This window comes from Arvicola amphibius, chromosome 3 (assembly GCF_903992535.2).
Source record: "Arvicola amphibius chromosome 3, mArvAmp1.2, whole genome shotgun sequence".
Lineage (NCBI taxonomy): Eukaryota > Metazoa > Chordata > Mammalia > Rodentia > Cricetidae > Arvicola > Arvicola amphibius.
In genome coordinates this window covers 7280667-7300991 of record NC_052049.1, presented here as the reverse complement: position 1 = coordinate 7300991, position 20325 = coordinate 7280667, and the positions used below count along the sequence as shown (strand labels likewise).

Below are 20325 nucleotides of genomic sequence, written 5' to 3'. Positions count from 1 at the left end.
CTTGAGATAGAGTCTCAGTAAGCTGCCCAGGCTGGCCTTGAACTTTTGATCCTCCTGTCTCAACTTTCTCAGAAACTGAGATTACAGGCTTGCACATTAGGAGTCTCAACTTCTCTATTTTAACCAACTTTATGGAAGAACACTCTCCTAGCATGAGGCCCGAGGTTCCAACCTCAGCATCACTAACTAAATAAACAACAAATACATATTGTTGGAGAAATGGGTACTATAAATGCAACACCCTTAACTGATACTTCCCAAGAGCACAAGGAGATGGATACTCCCACTTCATCATCCACACACCCGTCTGTGCCTCGCTCAGCTGAGACATCCCAGGACGGGTGCTGGGAACTAAACTCAAGGCTTCTGGAAAGGCAGGAAGAACTTTCAACCTCTAAGCCATCTCTCTTCCCAAATCCTTAATATCTTTTTTTAATATTTATTTATTATGTATACAGTATTCTGTCTGTGTGTATGTCTGCAGGCCAGAAGTGGGCCCCAGACCTCATTACAGATGGTGGTGAGCCACCATGTGGTTGCCAGGAATTGAACTCAGGACCTTTGGAAGAGCAGGCAATGCTCTTAACCACTAAGCCATCTCTCCAGCCCCAATCCTTAATATCTTATCTCATCTACAACGCAAGCTCCTGAGAGTGACAAAAGGCTCTAGGATCACATTCACACCGTCTTTCCCATGTTCCTCACAACTCTGTGGCTCCCACCCGTCACCCTCCCTGCCAGTCCTTTTCCTTAGCATTGCTAGGTGTCCACATAGGTATCTGCACACTTGACAGGCATTGGGTATGGATGGACCCCTCCCTCATAGTTAATTCCTTGTAAAAACCAAGAAGTGGAGCAGTAAGACTCAAAAGACCCACCAAAGGAAAGGGACCTGAGTTCTAGCTCTGGCCCTGGGAGGAGACATGACATTCTGGACTTCCTGGAAGGTCACCAATCTATCAGTATCTAGCACTGCTTCCAGGAATTCTGACTCCTTCAGGACACTAACAGGAGATTTTACACACCATTGTTCCCTCCTGGGAGAGTCAAGCCAAACATGCCTGTCAATCACCTGACAGGACAATGACCATTGGGAAGGCTGTTCCAGAGACTTTTTGCAATAGTATAAAATCTGCCTGAAATATAAGCTGGGAAAATGACCTCTCTGGCCACTCTTCATGCTCACCCAGGAAGAGTGTCCTACAGAGTAGTATCTCTAGCCATGGCCCATGCTCAGCCATTGAGAGAATTCTGCTCTGCAATGGTCTCTTCGGCCACTGGACAACCTCACCCACTGAGAATGATGCAATTTACTCTGTAATAAATTCCTACACCATACACACCATTCTGTGTATCTCATCTGAATTCTTTCCATGGAGATCAGAAAGCTAAGGGAAGGCAAGAGGATGGCACTGATTACACATGGGTGTGTGTGCGTGTATACATGTGTATATATACTACATACACACACATGAATTATTTCCCAACCTTCTTGAATGAAAAACATTGCCTTTGCTCAATTCAACAACTTGTTTTCTTCTTATTCTTTCTAATAAAAAATAAGATAACATATTGTTTTACATAAGGGATTTATTTTGACTTATGTATGCTCTGTGGCTATGATTGTAAAATTCCCACCCCAATAAGCTGAAACAGCAGTCCACAAGAAATTAAAAGAGAGAGGCCGGGCGGTGGTGGCACACGCCTTTAATCCCAGCACTCAGGAGGCAGAGGCAGGTGGATCTCTGTGAGTTTGAGACCAGCCTGGTCTACAAGAGCTAGCTCCAGGACAGGCTCTAAAGCTGCAGAGAAACCCTGTCTCAAAAAACCAAAAAAAAAAAAAAAAAAAAAAAAAAAAATTAAAAGAGAGGGCTAAAGGCAAATCTAAGCAAAAAGACTAAGGCCTCTGCATACCCAATCTCAAGCTAAACTACAGAGATATAGCAACAAGAACAACATGGTATTAGCACAGAAACAGACATGTAAATAGACTAAAGAACCCAGATTTACATCCACACAACCACAGTCACCTAATTCTTTACAAAGACCAAATTTAACAAGAAGAAAACAACTTCAACAAATGATTGTCGGAGAAACTGGACAGCAGAAGAAAGGAGCTGAACCCTTATCTCTCACTGTATAAAAACCAACTCCAAGTGAATCAAAAACCTCCATGTAAAACCTGAAGCTGCTGGAAGAGACAGGAGAGAGTGCACTGTAACACACAAACACAGGTAAAGATGTCTAAATAGGAATCCAGTTGCTCAGGAAATGAGGCCAACAATTGAAAACAGGACCACATGGAACCCAGAGGCTTCTGGACAGCAAAAGAAACAGTCAATCAAGAGAAGCAGCAGTCAACACAGTGGGAGAAAACCTTTGCCAGCTAAGATGGATGTCTGTGTGCTAACATCCCAGAGCCCCTATGTAGAAGTCAGGAAAACTGAGATTCTTGAATGTGGCAGCAAGCGGCTCTATCCTCTAAGCCTTCCTGCCTGCCCCAGCCCTCCTGTTACCAGCTATGACATGAAAGGGGTCTATACATGATCTCACTATAAAATGGACATTAAGTGTTCCTCAAAGGTTCATGTGTTGAAGGCTTGATCCTAGCTTGGATCACTACTAAGATGTGATAAAACTTTAGGAGGGGGAGCCTACTGGGAGGACGTTAGAGCGTTAGGGAAAAGTTTTTGAATGAATAATAGCACCTCAGCCCCCTTTTCTTTCTCTGCTGTTTGACAGCCATGAAGTGAGCAGCCTCCCCCACCTTATGTTCCCACCACGCTGTACCATGCAGCCCAGGCCTAACCCAACAGGCGCAAGTGACTGAAACCTTTGAAACTATGAGCCAAGATAAACCATTTCCTGGAGTACGCGCGACTCGGCATGCATGTGGGGAGGGAGGGTCAGAGGACAACGTTTTCCTGTCAGTTCTCTCCTCCCACCCTTATGACAGCTCCCGGGATTAAACTCAGGTTGTTAGCCATGTGTAGCAAGCGCCTTTCCCTGCTGAGCCATCTTTTCAACCCCTCACCTGTTCTGAAATAACCACCCACTCATCACTGCCTCTTGGAAGCTGAACTCTGAGTCAAAGGCTGTTTCAGTGGCCTGGAAGTCCCAGGCATCCTCGAGACGTGGAGATTGAATGAGCATCATTAAACCAACTCAGAGAAGCCAACAGAGAGCAACCCCCACCAGCGCAACCACACTGCTCTAACAGGGTTGCCCTCGAGCCATGACCTCCTGAACGCCCAAGTACCTGCCCAGAACTCAAATAGACACACACATACACCACGGCTCAGCAGGTAAATATCCAAAGGCCTGAAATCTGATGGAGACACCCAGGGAAGGGCACATCGTAGTCCTATTAACCTCATCTTCCCTCAGGAAGTCTGACAGCAATAAGAGCCTCTCTCCCCTGCACCCCCAGCGCACAGTTCCCCCACTGAGAGAAGTCTGTTGTCTCCACTTGAACTTGACCTGTGACTTACTTCAGCAGAAGTGGAATTAAACCTGGGCCAAAATTGGCCTTCCTGAACCTGCGTGTCCCACAGAAAGCCAGCAGGACCAGCCTGCTGGAAGCGGAGCGGTCACGAGGAGCAGAGATGAGTCATCAGCAGGGACCATCCTGGTCCTGCCATCTGCAGTTCGCCACCAGCTGGGAGCAAATGGAAAATCTCGCCTCCATAGGCTGCACTTGGTTAGCCTCAGCAGAGCGGTTACTACTGAACCCCTGGGGGGGGTGAGTTCCATGGTGCTATCTATGACTGTGTAAATGTCCTATACAGCTCCTGGGTTAAAAACTTGGTAGTACTCCTACTAAACAGAAGGTGGGGCCAGGCATGAGGTTCTTATAGTCCTCAAAGAAGACGACAAGACTGAGGGGCCTCCTGCTGCATCCTGGGAAACTTCCTGGACCATGGCCTTGCAGTCCCGGCCATCCTGCATGCAGAGACAAAAAGTGATAGGCCTATATGGGCTTGGGCTGGGAGCTGCACAAGGATGAAGCCAGAAGAATATATTTTTCTCAAATATGTTTTTGTAGGTACACAGGTCTGAGTAACATATATATCACTACACAGCCACAGATAACTGATATTCTCATACCTAACCTATAAGCTCCTCTCTATGGATGGTAGGCCTGGACACAGCCCCAAGGTCACCAGAAGGAAGAGCTGGCCACCTACCACAGGCCCAGTTTCCCTAGGCTCACTTGAGCTGATTCACGTTTATTATATTATTATTATTATTATTATTATTATTAAATGTTTTCCTTTATTTTACATACCAACCAAAGTTTCCCCCCTTCTCTCTTCCTGTTCCCTCTCCCCGCTCCCATCTACCCCCACCCCAGTCCTCTCCTCCTCCGTTCCATGGGAGTCAACAAAACATGGCATATCATGCTGACCAGGACCAAACTCATCTCCCTGCAATGAGGCGGAAGGAGGCTTAGAGAATAGGTTCCCAAAAGCTGAGCTGATTCACTTTTAATGCAATCCTTGGAGTTCCCAGTACAACATTATCCAATGCCCCTTTCTCTCCTTCCTGGCACTTCAGGGTGAAACCCAAACAAGAACACAGTGGGCCAGGGAGGAGGCTCAGTGGGTAAGGTAAAGCCTTAGCCACACAAGCACAAGGACCTAAGTTTGAACCCCTTGGACCCACATAAAGCCAAGCTCCAACTGCGGGGCTTGCAATCCATCACAACGTTCCTACGACAAGATGGGAGGCAGACAACAGCAAAGGAAGCCTTTCCCTATGTGCATGGCCCCTGGCAAGTGCTGGAGGGTCGAGGCCAGAACCCACTCTCCATTGTAACTAGCACAGACCTGAAAGCTCAGCTTCCCTGTGAGTAAGACAGTTTCTCATGCGCAGGTCATTTGAGGCCTAGGAGGATGGAGGGCTGGGCATGAATCCCAATGCTGTGACCCTCACTTTAGGAAGAGGAGAGTCCTACATTCATCACAAATCCTTCATTAAAAATATGCAACAAGGGGCTGGAGAGATGGCTCAGTGGTTAAGAGCATTGCCTGCGCTTCCAGAGGTCCTGAGTTCAATTCCCAGCAACCACATGGTGGCTCACAACCATCTACAATGAGATCTGATGCCCTCTTCTGGCCTGCAAGCAGACACACAGACACACAGACAGAATATTGTATAATAAACAAACAAATAAATAAATAAAATATGCAACAAATTTCTCAACTGCGTTTCAAGGGTTGATCACACCCAAGTATCCTGTAAAACAGGAGATACAAGCCTCTTGCGTGAGGGGAGGCACCCCACGCTGGAGGACTTTGCTGTGCTTGTAATAAATGAACAGTGACTTTGGGAAATTTCCTGAGATGTCACCATACAGAGGCACTTTAAGCTTTACAGACATAGTCTGGCCCAGGTGTCTGACATCAGACTGCCCTTCCACCACAACTACAATGATACAAATATGTCTTCCGTTTTGTTGTTAAGGAAGGAGAGCCGCCAGGGCTGCAGGAGTAAGCCTGGCTTACACGCTACAATACGAAGAAAACCATTAGGGAAAGGGTTTCTGGAGAGTTTCACCGTCCTTTAATGAGAGGAACCAAACAACCTCTGCCCAAAACAGGAAGAGCATGTGTTCAGTGCTCCTGGAAAGTTAAGTGATAAATATTTAAATGCTACACAGTCGATCCTGAGATCCTTCCAGAACACTGATTTGGCAACAAATTTGCATGGCCAGTAACATCCCCTAGTTTCCCATGCGGTTCTCAGCTACCTGTAGCTCAGACTGGGCCTCTGAAGAAATGAGCCATTCAACAACTTCAACAGCCTTCAAAAGCCTCCACAGCCATGGTTCCCAACCTTCCTGATGCTGTGGCCCTTTCATACAGTTCCCCATGTTGTGGTGACCCCCCAACCATAAAATTATTAGTTGTTATTTCATAACTGTAATTTTACTACTGTTATGAATCATAATATAAATGTCTGACATTTGACTACCATGAAAGGGCTATTCAAAGGGGTCTCGACCCACAGGTTGAGAAGCACTGCTTCAGAGGCTCCTGTTGGAAGCTGGCCCTAAGCAGAGACATTCACCAACTGTCACCCGCCCCATTATTATTCTGCCAAAGCTCTTAGACCTGCTTTAAAGTTTACATTAGGACAAATGATCAACCCATAGACCAGGCTGGGACACTCACTGCTCCTGCCTCAGGCAGGACCTTTGTACTTTTCCTCTCTGCCCAAAGACAGTCCTCCTGGTGCCCAAATGACACCTACCAGCAAATGACCATCTTAGAGACAATCTCAGTCCTTGGTGTCTCAACACATGGCTAAGCCAGCTCTGGGCTTAGATGGGGGGGGGGGGGAGAGGGTGGAAAGGCCTTCCACAGAAAGTACCTTAAGACAGAGACATAGTGAGGAAGTGAGTCACGTGATCACTAGAAGGCACGTGAACTGCTAGAGACCGGAGGGGTCCCTGGTGAGCGGACACTCTAGTTTCCCGTATTTCTCAGGCAGCTAGAGAGGCTGGGTACTCTTCACCTTGCCTTGGTGGCCCTGTCTAGCCTTAGCTCCCACAGGCCCTCGTCTCTGCTCCAGGCCATGACCAAACCACAGCTCACCTGCCACCAGCCCCTGACTCCACCTGCCTGACCAAAATGTCTTCTGACACCCGACTCCCTAAGTCTCTTGCTTTCTCCTTAATAACTAACGGTAAGAATGCAATCTGGGGGCTGGAGAGATGGCTTAACAGTTAAGAGCACTGGCTATTCTTCCAGGGGACTCAGGTTCAATTCCCAGCACTCACAGGGCAGCTCACAACTGTCTGTAGCTCCAGTTCCAGGGGATCTGACACCTTCACACAGACATACATGCAGGCAAAGCACCAATGCACATAAAATAAAAATAATTTTCTTAGCCGGGCGGTGGTGGCGCACGCCTTTAATCCCAGCACTCGGGAGGCAGAGGCAGGCGGATCTCTGTGAGTTCGAGGCCAGCCTGGTCTACAAGAGCTAGTTCCAGGACAGGCTCTAAAAAAAAAGCTGCAGAGAAACCCTGTCTCGAAAAACAAACAAAAAAAAATAATAATTTTCTTTTTTAGAAAAAAGAATGCAGTCTGTTGCTTTCACAGGGTCCACAGAACACGGTTCTAGTCCTCTGACACAGAGATTAAAAAGCCCAGGGCCCTTTCCTCGGGTGTCCAGGGGCATCTGATGGGTACAAAGAGGTGGAGGCTCAAAGCAGAACCAAGGCCCTTCAGTCTCAATCTTCATAACCAAGGGAAGGAAAAAAAAAAAACGAGCAAAATACCTAGCACAAGGCTGGACTACATTCTCTTCAGAACAAGAGAGAAGCAAATAACGGAGTAATGGGGAGAGAGAAGGTAAACGAGGGCTGAGCCTGCCGGACTTCTCCGGGCTCCGCGGTAGGGCGGACTTCAGCCTCACAAACTTTGCAGAAGGGACTGTCTCTAGGGGAAAACAGGAACTGCTCGGAGGCTCCTACCTGGCCCCGGGCCTCCGGGCGGGGGAGGGGCTCTACAGGGGTCCTGGAATTAGATCTGCCCTGCTCAAGCCTCCCGGGTGGCTTGACTTCTCAGCTTTTCTCGCGGCTTTCAAACTTTGATTATTGTTTGTTTGTCCGCCCGTCCCCCTAAAGAAAGCACAATAAACCTCAAGAGGCCAGTGGTCACTCACAGGTGAAGGCTTCCAGTGAAGACGACCCCAAACATAGAGACCCTAGGTTACAGGCGATCGTTTCAAGACGTGGCTCTGCTTGCTCAGAAAGGAGAGGTTTCTACTGGGAACACCTGACCCGGAAAACTCGCTTAGTTAAACTGAAAGTGGAGCAGAGAAACAGCCTCTGGAGCCTTTCCTCCTACGGCATGCCAGCTGGAACAGCCACCACAGGGCACCAGGGTGGTACTGCCTTCCTCATACAGGTCTCCCTGACATATCACAAGCACGAACCGTTCCTCCAAGTTCAGTGCTGCCGGGTTATCGAAAGCCAGAAAGTGACACACTGGTTTCATACTTGCCAAAGTCTGACCCAGACTGCAGTCAGGGGCAAACCACTGCATACACACAGCCCCAAGATAAGCCAAAGGCACGCACGGGGTCACCACGTCCCTATATTAAAGCGCTTACTGTCAGCTGTGACCCCCAAGCAGAAGCACAGGCGTCCCTAATTTGTGCAAGGCTGAGTCTGCAGAAACCCCGGGGCCTCCGGGAACATGGAAATCAGGTGAGCTTGTTTGTCCACCCAGAAGAGACTAATGGGGTCACTTTCCTTGTCCGTGATCAGTGGGAAGAGCTCTCCAACTTTTCCTTTCCTGCTTTGAAACTTTCTTGCTTTTTCTCTGAACCTTGGCGTAATTAGTGGAGACTGACTCGCTCCCTGCTTCCCTGAGTGCCCACCACCAGTGTGCGCCGCTACTGTGCTGCGCAGCACCGGACCAGCCTGAAGGGTGGCTGTGAGGGCTCGCAGGCTTCGACCTGCAGCGGTGACCGCAGATAAGGCTGGCAGGTCGCCGCGCGGGCCGTTAGGAGAAGCAAGGGAAGACAGGGCGGTTTGGGTAGGAAAGGAGCTTTCAGAGCTTACTCCGGACACCAACGTGTTAGGCAAAGGCAGCGGGAAGGGCCGAGGGGACAAACGAGACTGGAGAGCGAGGTTAAGAAAAGGTGGTCCCCTGCAGAGGAGCAGAGACCGTCACCTACCTGGGACCTGGGGAAATGTAGCAGTCATTAAGGCACTGAATAGAAGGGACTCCGGGACCCTCTCCCAGCCTCCAGGGAGAAGTAGGGGATCCCCGGGGCGGAAAAGGGACCGGGACCGGGACCGGGACCGGGATACATTTTAGGAAGCTAGGATAGGTCATCTTCCGCAGGTTCCGCTCCTGAGCAGAGCAAATAGTGTCCCAGTACCGTATGCCACACAGGAAGGAAAGGGTGCTCTGGGCGGCAGTCGATCCAGAAATGGGGTGCCACGGGGGTCTGGGCGAGGGAGGAGAGTGGAGGGGACCCAACCCAAACCCAGGCTTACCCGGCCGTTGCGGTCAGTCTCTCGTACCTCCTCGGAACTCGGCCCGCGCAGCACTAGCGCCCGCAGCAGCCCCACGTCGTTGGTGCTGGCGGCGCGCAGGAGGGTCGCCGCCTCGGGGACGCCCTCCGGGACGCACTCGGCGCTCCCCGAGCCGCACTCCTCCTCGCCTCCGGGAGGATAGAAGGAATCGTCTGATGCTATGCTGCGGGTGTCCGGCAGACTCGAGAAGTCTTCGTACTCTTCGTAGTCCCCTGGGTCGTCGTCCCCTGTCTGAGCTCCCCGGGGTGGCGTCGGCGACTGCGGGGACGACAAGCAGCGTGTCCCGCCGCCCTCCGGCCCGGGCCCAGCCAGCAGCACCATGCTGGAGGCTTAGGCGCGGGCCGGGGGCTGGGGTGCGGGTTAAGGGACCCGGACTCGGGGCGCGCCCCGAGGTCACCGATTCTTGCCCCTTGAGTTCGCAGAAGAGCCAGGGGCCCCTGCGCGACCCAGCCTGGAGGAAAGCGGCGCCAGGCGGCTGCGCTCCAGAAGCAAACTCGCTGGCGACTGGAGAAAAGCCCCTGGGGTGGGAGGAGCCGCGGGGGCTTTCCCCGCGCTGCCGCCGGGAGGGGTGGAAGCTGAGCGGCGGGCGGGGCGCCTTCCCAGCTGGTGTCCGGAGCTCAGCGGGGGTTCTCTCCTGACCGCGCCACTGCCGTCCCGCCGCTTTTGCCCGGAGCAAGGAAAGGCACGCGCGGGAGAACTCGAAGCTGTAACTCGAGAGGCTGAAAGCCAACGTGAGGAACAGAGGGCGCCCCGCCCCTCGCAGGGCGGCTCCCTGGGGACCCCGGTGTTGAAGGGGTCCCGGGACGCCAAGAGCTGAGCGGGTTTCCTAGCTTCGGAAAGTACCTGTCCCGGGAGAGCCACCCCCTTCTCACCCCACGGAGTGCTCTGTAACCAGCCCCGGGGCGGGAGGAGGAGCAATTTCTCCTGCAGCAGCACGACCTGTCACCTCCCGGGAAGCCAGAGCTTTAGGGCCAGTTGCCACCCAGGAGACTGCCTGAACAGGCTCATGGAGCACCAAAAGGCGTCCGTCCACTCTGGGGCGGGCGGTGGAGCCGTTCACATTGGAGGAAACTCCCCCTGGGGGAGAACCTGCTCCAGCGACGATCTTGTTCCAAATAGGAACTGGAGGCTGATTTGGTACGACTTACCCGAAAGGGAGACTGGGGTCTGTAGACTCTTAAAATAATGCAGAACCCATGCAGGCTGGTTGTGGCTGGCTGGTTGGCCTGAAAGAGATCTTGGAGAGATGAAAAGGTGACCAGGACCTCAGGGGAGGACGTCTGGATGAGGAGGGACAGCACCCCAGGGTCAAAGCTGTGAGGGGCTTCACGGGATCTAATGGATCCTGGCAGATTGAAAGAGAAGGGTTTGATCCCAGGGCTGCAGCCAAACAGTTTAGAAACTGCAACCACGGGCCGCGGATACCGCCAAGTACCAATGGCACCCGAAGGCCCTTGCGTGTCTGTCCCGGGGGCTGTCTGTCGGAAACGTCTTTAAGGATTTGCCACCTGGAGTCCCTCACTTTGAAGAGGAGGAGCTGTGGCCTTGTTCTAGGGGTCATCCCGGCTGTGTCTCACGAGATGATGAGAAGCCCCTCACTTCTCTCTCACCGGTGACACTGCCTCCTCTTCATTTCCACCAATCCTGACAACGCGCCCACCAAATGAACGTGTGGGAGGCCGAAAGGTGAATAAGACTGAGACATGGGAAACAAGACGAAAGGACCCTGGTTGCAGGCGGGCAAGTCCAAGGGCGTCGTGGGAAAGCGCATGCATTGCGCTTCTGACTGGCACTGTAGGTCGAGAGACGTTTGACCCTCGAGGTCCTAGAGCAGTACCTGGTGCCACCGGCCCTGAGCCAGTCACCCTGTGTGGTGCACTCGGGGCTTTCTTTCCGAACCACCCCACCCCATCACGGTTCAGCTTCTCTGTGTCTGTTACTATCCGCAGCTGCGTGAATTCCCAAAGGAAATTTCCCTTTCCTTGTCGACTTACGTTACAGGGGATTTACAAGGGGCAGTTGCCCCCCTCCCTGCCGCACCCCGCCGTGTTCTACAGTGGGCTTGCTGGCTTTACTCTCCTCCCTGCTTGGCAGAGGGTTGTTTTAAACTCAGAATCCACAACACCACCGCAAGTCCAGGGGACCACTTGGGCGGGGGCTTGGGGAGAGGGCTGTTTCTGAGGATGGGGGAGAAGATAAACGCACCGCAGCCTGGAGCGGGGAGGTGTTACCCTGAAGCCAGCTGCAGCTTATCACTGAAGTGGAGGGGCTGTTGGTTTTCCACTTCCTTTTTTCTTTCTCGGAAATTTAGGTCCAAATAGTGCTGGAATCATTCGCCAAATAAAGATAAACTAGAATGAGACTAGGGTATAGCTCAGGGGTAAAATTCCTGTCTAGCATGCCGGAGGTTGTACGGAGGTTACAGGTTTGGTTCCCAGCACTTGAGGGGTGGAAGGACTAAATAATACAACTCCAAAGAGAGTCCTGGTTTTCTTTTACTTGCTTTTCCCAATGTCGTTAAAAGCATATCCTTGCTCAGCCTGGCATTCACTGTGCCTGGAACCCCAGTAGGGCGCTGAAGAGAGAACAGTTCAAGGTCATCCTCAGCTACAGGGCAAATTTGAGGCCAGCCTGGCCTCCTAAAGACAATCTCAAACAGGGCGGTGGTGGTGCACGCCTTTAATCCCAGCACTCGGGAGGCAGAGGCAGGCGGATCTCTGTGAGTTCCAGACCAGCCTGGTCTACAAGAGCTAGCTCCAGGACAGGCTCTAAAGCTGCAGAGAAACCCTGTCTCGAAAAAAAAAAAAAAGACTCAATCTCAAAAAACAATCATGTATATATGTGTGATATATACACACTCCTTTATCACGAGGGCAACAGATGCTTCATCTTTGAGAAGGTAGAGAAAAGAAACACAAAATCAATATATAGATAGATGAGAGAGAGAGAACTTCTATTCTTTTCAAAGTCAAAATTTATATATTGTGTGTACAAAATTCATGTGACAAGGAGGGAACCACTTACCAAAACTTTAGATAGACACAGGCTCATTTTAAGATCAATAACATTGAGGGAAATTGTTTTGTGTTTCAAAGGTGATATGTCATATCATATATATATGTATATGTAATATACATATGTATACATATATGTGTGTGTATGTATTCACTTTGACTATATAGTTTAATAATTTGTCTTTACAACTTTGAAGTATTTTCAGCACTACCTTGGTAAGAGCTCTGTATCAGGCTTTTCAAACTCAGAGTATGAGGCTGGGGAGGTGACTCAGTAAAGGCCCTTGCCTCTAAGCCTAACAACCTGGGTTTAATCCCTGGAATACATGTGGTGCAAGGAGAAAATCAGCTCCAGAAAGTTGTCCTCTGACCTCTATACAAGCATGCACACACACACACACACACACACACACACACACAAATAAATAAATGCAAAACTATAGCGTAAAGCCAGGCATGGAGCTGCACACCTCCACATAGGAGATGGGGGTAAACAGATTGCTGCAAGTCTCAAAAAAGAAACGGTAGGGGTGGGGAGCTGGCTCAGAGGCCCAGCAGATAAGAACTGTACATCTCTAGCAGAGGATCCAAGTCTGGATCCCAGCACCAGTAGTGAGCAGTTCACAACTATTTGTAACTCCACTTCCAAGGGATCTGATACACTCTTCTTGCCTCCATGGGTGCTGCTCTCGTGAGCACAGATTCTCACGTTCACATACACACTCCCAAATAGGAAAAAATCTTTAGGGCTGAGAGGTGGCTCAGTGACTTCCACTCTTGCAGGGGACTGGGGTTTGGTTCCTAGTGTCTTATAACCACCTGTAATTTCAGGTCCAGGGAAGTTAGCATCGTATCGTGGCCTCAGGCACCAGGCACACACATGCTGCACATACATAAATGCAGACAAAACGTTCATACATGTATAATAAAAACAAATTTTTTAAAAATAAAAATATCAAAATGGCAATGTTTATCCCTGGAGATGTTGAGCATGCGTACCCCCTATACTCCTCTTTCCCCCTTTGTTTGCAGGGGGCAGGAAACCCTAGCAGCAGAGCAAAATGCCCATCCTAAATTCATAAAATAACAACCTACTGGTTGGTCATGGTGGCACACTCCTGTAATCCCAGCACTTGGGAAGCTGAAGCAAAAGGCATGCTTGGGGTTCAAGGCCAGCTGGGGCTACTGAATAAGACTATCTCAAAACATTAAAATGGAGAAACAATAATGACCCCCTGTGGGGGCTGGAATTCCCAGCCTTTGAAGCTTTGCTCCTAGGTGGAATTCAGCCTTACCTTCAAGGGTTAACTTTGCTATTGTGAGGGTTAAAATATCCCACCTCCTTGATGGAGTAAGTCACTCTGCGGAAGCCTTCTCCACGTTGGTGAGTTCTTTCGACAAGAAAAGCATCCCACCAGAGTCAATAAGAAGTATTTTTTATGTTATCCTATGGAAGGCAGCTTGACCGGGGCCAAAAGCACATTATGCCGTTGGTCAGCCTGGCTGGCCAGTAGCACCATTGCGAAGCCACCACGGCAGTGGGCCTAGTTTCTGTACGTACGTTCCTAGGAGTTTACAGCGTTTGCTTGGCTAAATCCCCTACTCATTTTCCCTGTAGGGGAGGGCGGGGGGGGGTGTGGATGACGGGTCTCAGGTAACTGGGGCTGACCTTGAACTCACGACCACCCCCCCACCCCCACTCCCCCCCCACCCCCGCCTTCTTTTCTGAAGGACTGGGTGTACAGGCAAGCATCACCACACCAACAGATAGCCTGCTCTGGACAGTTAAGGTGTTTCTAGCATTCCCCAAGGTGTATGCAATTTTGCAGGTATTTCTTTTGAAGAACATTTCATCTCATCTGAAGTGGCTTGGTCTCCTTAAACCCCAACCTGCTTGTTTGTTTGGATTTCACTGTTGTTTTTTTAATTAGTTCTTTAAGAATTTTTGTTTGTTTGTTTTTCGAGACAGGGTTTCTCTGTAGCTTTGGAGCCTGTCCTGGAACTAGCTCTTGTAGAGCAGGCTGTTCTCGAACTTACAGAGATCTGACTGCTTCTACTGCCCAAGTGCTGGGATTAAAGGCGTGTGCCACCGCTGCCCAGCTTTTAACCATCTTCACCAGCTCCTCCCAAATCCATGCCTCCCTTCCCTACGCACTCAACTGTGTATCTTTTATTTTTTCCTCATCCATCAAATCCAATTTGTGCTACTCTTTTATTCCTGGATATATGACCTTTCATTGGTGCATGGGCAACTTAGGATGTATTAAAGAAAACCGACTTTCTGGCCAGGCAGAGACAGGTGGATCTCTGAGTCTGAGGCCAGCCCGGCCTAAGGAGTGAGTTCCATGACAGCCAGGGATACAGATTCTCCACCTGCCAGCAGTTACCAATCACCAATAGTCCCTCCACTAGGGGTGGGACTTCACGACCCTTCTCCTCTCCAGGCTGGGATTTGGTTGGTGTGAAACTGCATGGGACTTTGTGCATGCTGTCATAACTGCTGAGTTTGTATGTGCAGCTGCCCTGCTCTGTCCAAAGGACAATGTTCCCTTGAATTCATTCTCTGCCTCTGGCTCTTCCTGTCTCTGCTTCCTGTTCCCAAAAAGCCTTGGGGGTGGGGGGGGTGTCGCTGTGGTAGATGTTTCGCTTAGGGCTGAGCTTTCTGAAGGCTCTCATTCTCCACACCTTGGCTCTTTGTGGGTCCCATGTGGCATCATCTACTGAAAACAGAAGCTTCTCTGATGAGGATTGAGAGGTGCCTGGATCCATAGATGAAACCATGTCCGTTTAAAATTATGTCAATTAGCAGAAAAATAGGAGTGGGCTTTCCCCTCATGCCTCTGACCTGTCTCGCTACAAATTCCTCACCCAACAATAGCAGTGCCAGGTATGAGTCTCATTTTGTGGGTCACAACTTAAATCCAACCAGAAAGTGGTTATTTTGTGAAATCAAGTTTTGCTGGGTAGCCTCAGCTTGCTTTGGATTCTTAGCAATCCTCCCACCCTGGCCTTAAGAACCCTGAAATTTCAGACATGCACCACCAAACCTAGCTTTACCTCGATTATTTTGCACATTGCTACATTTAAAAAGGTAAGTCCAGACTAGGGTACTGGAAAGGCTTGGGGCTGTAATCATAAGTGTCTCACGCTGTTCTAAAATGTAACCAGACTCCAGGGAAGACTCCAAGGAAGCATGAAAACAAAATGAATCCCAAGCAGATCCCCCGAGATAAGGTGTTTCTGACAAGCCCCTGTGTTGATAAGTTGTACAGTGTTGCTTTGCCATTTCTAGCAATGATTTTTAAAAGTTAACTGGGGGGGGAGGGACGACAATTGTTGGGAAAACATTCCTTGTGCAGTGTGTTAGTGGGAGTTGATTCCTAGCCAGATGCAGGGGGATGGCTTGCAGATCCAGAGAGCTGAGTCTGTTTACTCCTTCTGTTAGCCCTGCCATCTCCAGGTGAGCGGGAGTTCAACAGGACCAAGCCTGGAGCTCTCAGATGGGAGTCTGACACTGGAGGACTGCCATGAGTTCAAACCCAACTTGGCCTACAGTAATGAATATCGGGATGAAAAATGGGGGGAGGGGCTGGGCCGCCGGCTCAGGAGTTAAGAGCCCTTGTGCTCTTGAGGAAGACCCACTTTGGCTCCCAGCACCTACCACCCACACTATATAGCTCACAACCAACTGTAATTCCAGCTCCAGGGAACCTGATACCCTCTCCTAGCCTTTGTAAGCAGCCACATGCATGTGGGCACACACAATTAACAATTTTTATTTTTTTAAATATTTATTTATTTAGTATACAATATTCTGTCTCTGTGTATGTCTGAATACCAGTAGGGGGCACTAGATCTCACTACAGATGGTTGTGAGCCACCATGTGGTTGCTGGGAATTGAACTCAGGACCTTTGGAAGAGCAGGCAATGCTCTTAACCTCTGAGCCATCTCTCCAGCAACAATTTTTAATGACATAAAAAGGACCTGTTGGCCGGGCGGTAGTGGTGCACACCTTTAATCCCAGCACTCAGGAGGCAGAGGCAATCAGATCTCTGTGAGTTCGAGGCCAGCTTGGTCTATAGAAGCTAGTTCCAGGACAGACTCCAAAACTACAGAGAAACCCTGTCTCAACAAAACAAACAAACAAAAAAAGGAACTGTTGACTTGCCTTTGAGGCTGGTAGCCAGGCATGCAGAAAGGAATGCTTTTTCTGTTTTGTTTTGTTTTTCGGAACAGGGTTTCTCTGTGTAATAGTCCTGACTGTCCTGGAACTCACACTGTTAGAAACAGCCCAGGTTTAATGGATGCCAGCGCTCCTGGGAGGCCCTCTGGGAAAAGGGGAAGGAAAATCAGAGAGACTACGTGTTTGTTCTCTGGGGTGGGGCTGGGAGCTTAAATAGCCTGTGGGAGTGGTCTTGACCCTCTCTGGGGAGAGGTCACCATTTGGCGTGCTTTCTCAGAGATGGAGTTTGGACTGAGGCAACTCCCAGGGGAGGGGGCTTGAAATGGAGCTTCCCACTCACACATTCCAAAATGAGTGTTAGGGGCTGGGGTGACACTTCCAACCAAACAGAACCCTCTTAGAAGAATGAACGGAGCAGTGGTCTAAGCAGAAGAGAGGAAGAAGGGCGTCTATGGAGTTGGACATCAGAAAAGCAACGGGGACCTGGCTGAGAAGCTGACCTGGGGGCTCGGTTTCAGGAAGGGGGTCATCCATTGCTCACACTCAACTTCCTCTCAGCTTCTAGATAATGGGGCTGGGGGTTCCCCTTACCCTCCCAGATGCCAGATGCTCCCCAGCTCTGGCTGCCTCCAAAGAAGCAACAAGGCAGGGATAGGGCACCTCAGTCATCCATGCATGCAACTCGAGAATTCCACTTTCTCTCAGGATAGAAGATACAGTTCCTATCTGAATCAAGATATGGATTTTAAAAACCAGTTTACGCCGACTGGAGACAAGTGGGGGCCTATTAAGATCAGCAGGAGACTCTCCGTGACCCACCTCCTCCAAGATGGGTTTGGGCATGGGATAGGAAGGGGGCTAGGGATGTACACCTTCCCCCATCCTAGCGCCTCTCTACGAGCTCTGTAACAGTTTTTGCAAAATTTCCCAATGATTTTTGTGCAAAACTATCATCTCTTGTCACCAGGTCTCATTCATCTCCCTTAGCTCCATCATCCGCAAAGGACGCTTGCCATCTTGGAGGCTTGCCATCTTGGGGGATACTTAACAAGTCCCAGCTGGATGAACGAGAAGGCGGTGCCTCCTAAGTTCTGCTACTTCCTCCCCTGCACCTCATCTTGAGCAGCTGGTTGGGAAGACACCCTTTCTTCGTCATTTACATTTCAAAGTCTTTGGATCATCAGGAATGTATCTGAAGCCTATCACCGTAACTAGCAAGAGGGAATGCCCCAGGGTTACACCAGATTGTGGGACCACTTCTTTTTTTTTAATTTTTTTAAACTTTAACTTATCATATTTTACGTATGCAAGCTCTGCCTGTATCTACAGGCCAGAAGAGAGCATCAGATCCTGTTATAGACGGCTGTGAGTCACCATGTGGGTGCTGGGAATTGAACTCAGAACCTCTGGAAGAACAGCCAGTGCTCTTAACCTCAGAGCCATCTCTCCAGACCCTGTGGACCACGTCTAGAATCCGGTGGTTCTCTATAAAGCCAGGTTCACATCTCGCCACTGTTTGTAGACTACCAGAGATGAACAGAAAGGCTTGGGCATCGCCCAGTGCTGATGCTAACACCCCCTGGGTGGATGAGATCTGTCTTCTACCTAACAGTATCAATTCAGTAACCAAAGTCAGGCTGCATCAGAATTTAACAGTCACCACTGTGAACTGCAATTTGCCTTATTCTTTCTTAAGTTTGAAACCAAATAGTGTCCGTGGAAACGAAACTCAAGATGGGAGAAACTTGGCTGGATTGCGATGTATATTGGTTGGGAAGACCACACTCTCCATTCCCGACCTCTCAAAGACCTCTCCATAACCTAAGTGATCTTGTCTAGAAGAAATTAAATAAAATTTAAATAATTATCTGTCATCTCTCCGTCTGGGGTTTCCCTAATGAAACACCATACACCCACACACTGGTGCTTTAAACTGTAGAAACCACTGTCCCTTACTTGAGTCTCAGGGTTCAAAATCAGGGTGTCCCCAGTTTGTTCCTTCTGAGAACTTTGAGGGTGACTGTACCCAAGCTATCTTTCCACAACAGTTTGCTGTCTACCTTTGCTCCACGGCTGTGTGAAAATATCACCCCAGCCTCTCCTTTCATCTCCTGTGTGTCTGTGTCCAATCTCCCCTTCCTGTGGGGATGCAGCCAGGCAGGGGGGAATCCACTCTAATGGTGTCTGCATGGCCCTCTTTCCCAGGGAGGCCATGCTTTGAGGAGGAGGTTGTTGAAATACAACACGACTATGAAAAGCCTCCAACTGAGCCCACAGCATCTGCTTTTGGGGGGCTTCCGTTCTGTTGGGGTTTAATAGAGAAAAGCAGGGTCCCTTTTGTATTCTCGACTTCATTTTAAAAAGAATTTAAAATCAGACTCAGAAGGAAGTTCAAGGGTGATTTTATTAGCATTTGAGAGAAAACCAGTAGCACAGGAGAACCGAACATCCTGGCAGGCTCCAGAGGGAGGAAGACGGAGAAAGTCATGCTTTTCAGAGACACGGCGAGAAGGCCCCGGTTATCAGGGGCAGCATGCTTACCGCTGAAACAGAGCAAAGGATTGTGATGGGGGAATAGAAATAAGACGGAAAGGCCGGGCGGTGGTGGCGCACGCCTTTAATCCCAGCACTCGGGAGGCAGAGGCAGGCGGATCTCTGTGAGTTTAAGGCCAGCCTGGTCTAGAAGAGCTAGTTCCGGGACAGGCTCCAAAGCCAAAGAGAAACCTTGTCTCGAAAAACCAAAACAAACAAACGAAAAAGAAATAAGACAGAAAGAAAGGAAAAGCACTCCCAGATGGGATGGGCTAGCAGTTGAAGAGAGTGTGAGAGCCCACAGGTTAGGATCCGTTCCATCTTGACTAAAGATCAGAGAGTTCAAGCCTATTCTTACTCCTCAGGGACAAACAACAGGATGTTGGAGCAAAGGTGTGGCTATTAGGTGTCTTGCTATTTAAAAGCCAGACAACAAGATGTTTGACTTAAGGCATGGTTACCAGGTGTTTTGTGATGTAAGGGGGTTTGTGATATATGGGGGTTTGTGATGTAAGGGGGTAATTATACGTGCTTGTTCTTTGTATCATGAAAGTCTGTGCCCTACCTGTTTGATTGGGATATATAAGGATGTGTGTAATAAACTCAGGAATATTTGTTATAGCATTTGCTGGAAGCCCTCCAGACTCCTATCTTCTGTCTCTTGGTTTCTTTCCTCAATCCACACTCCCCTTCTCAGGAATGTATGTACATAAGGACCTGTCTAGCTGGACCCAACAGGAAAGAGCCTGAAAGGTATGTGGTCACTCAGAAAATAGTACTTTATAGGGCCCTAATAGTCCTCACCTTTCCCATTTATATGCTCTGATCATGAGGGTAAGGGAAAGGCTTCCAGTCTTCCTCAGCAAACTGGCTTCTTTGATATGTTAATTTTTAAAATATAATATTTTATTGTGTTGTTATTGTTGTTGTTGTGTAACAGTTTCCAATGAGATCGAAGCATTCCATCTTTCAGGGAAGCTTCTTAAGCAGGAAAGTAAACAAATCGCGATAGCTTCAGGACGTGCCTGAGACTGACCAAATTCCCTCTAGGCCCTCCCTGCCAGAGTAAGCAATAGAAAGAGAGCTTCAGGACAAAGGGTTTATTTCAGCTTACTGTTTTGAAGCTTCATGTTTGGTCAGTGTCTGGCTGGCCTAATTGCTTTGGGCCAATGGAGACGCCATGGTAGGGTACTTAGTAGAGAGAAAGAAAAAAACACTCATCTCATAGCTGGGCAGTGGAAGAGATGAAGAGGAAGAGCTCAGCTGCCACAGCCCCTTCAGGTGCACGAATCCCGTGACCTGAGGAGCTCCCACCGTGTGACACCCCTTCAAGTCTACCGCCATTCGATAGCACCACCCCAGGGACCAAGCTTTGCTGCACAGGCCTCTGGAGGTCACGTGTGTGTTGTCCTGCAGCATATATGTGTGTGTGCACACATGTGCATCGGTGCCCCCTGAAGAGAGAGCATCAGATTCCCTGGAGTTGGCGGTAGTCTGCTGTGAGCTGCGTGATGTGAGTGCTGGGAACCAAACTTGG

At 49.5% G+C, this 20325-nt stretch overlaps 1 protein-coding gene and 1 long non-coding RNA gene across 5 annotated transcripts in view; one reads left to right on the top strand and one right to left on the bottom strand.

Annotated features, from left to right (window-relative positions):
* Positions 1 to 10000, bottom strand: part of Ankrd33b (ankyrin repeat domain 33B) — a 65678-nt gene extending 55678 nt beyond the window's left edge. Inside the window, exon 1 of one of the 4 annotated variants that reach the window (XM_038322301.1) lies at positions 9019 to 10000. In XM_038322301.1, coding sequence (XP_038178229.1) covers positions 9019 to 9378 — 360 coding nt within the window. In that variant the 5' untranslated portion in view covers positions 9379 to 10000. Of the gene's footprint in view, positions 1 to 7673; positions 7994 to 8693; positions 8806 to 9018 lie in introns of those variants that run through there. The other 3 variants (XM_038322297.2, XM_038322299.2, XM_038322298.2) reach the window with 3 other exon arrangements.
* LOC119809493 lies at positions 7985 to 18123 on the top strand. The gene is made up of 2 exons (XR_005284637.1): positions 7985 to 8220; positions 17224 to 18123. It is a non-coding gene; the product is annotated as an uncharacterized LOC119809493 (long non-coding RNA).
* Positions 18124 to 20325: the final 2202 nt, after the last annotated feature.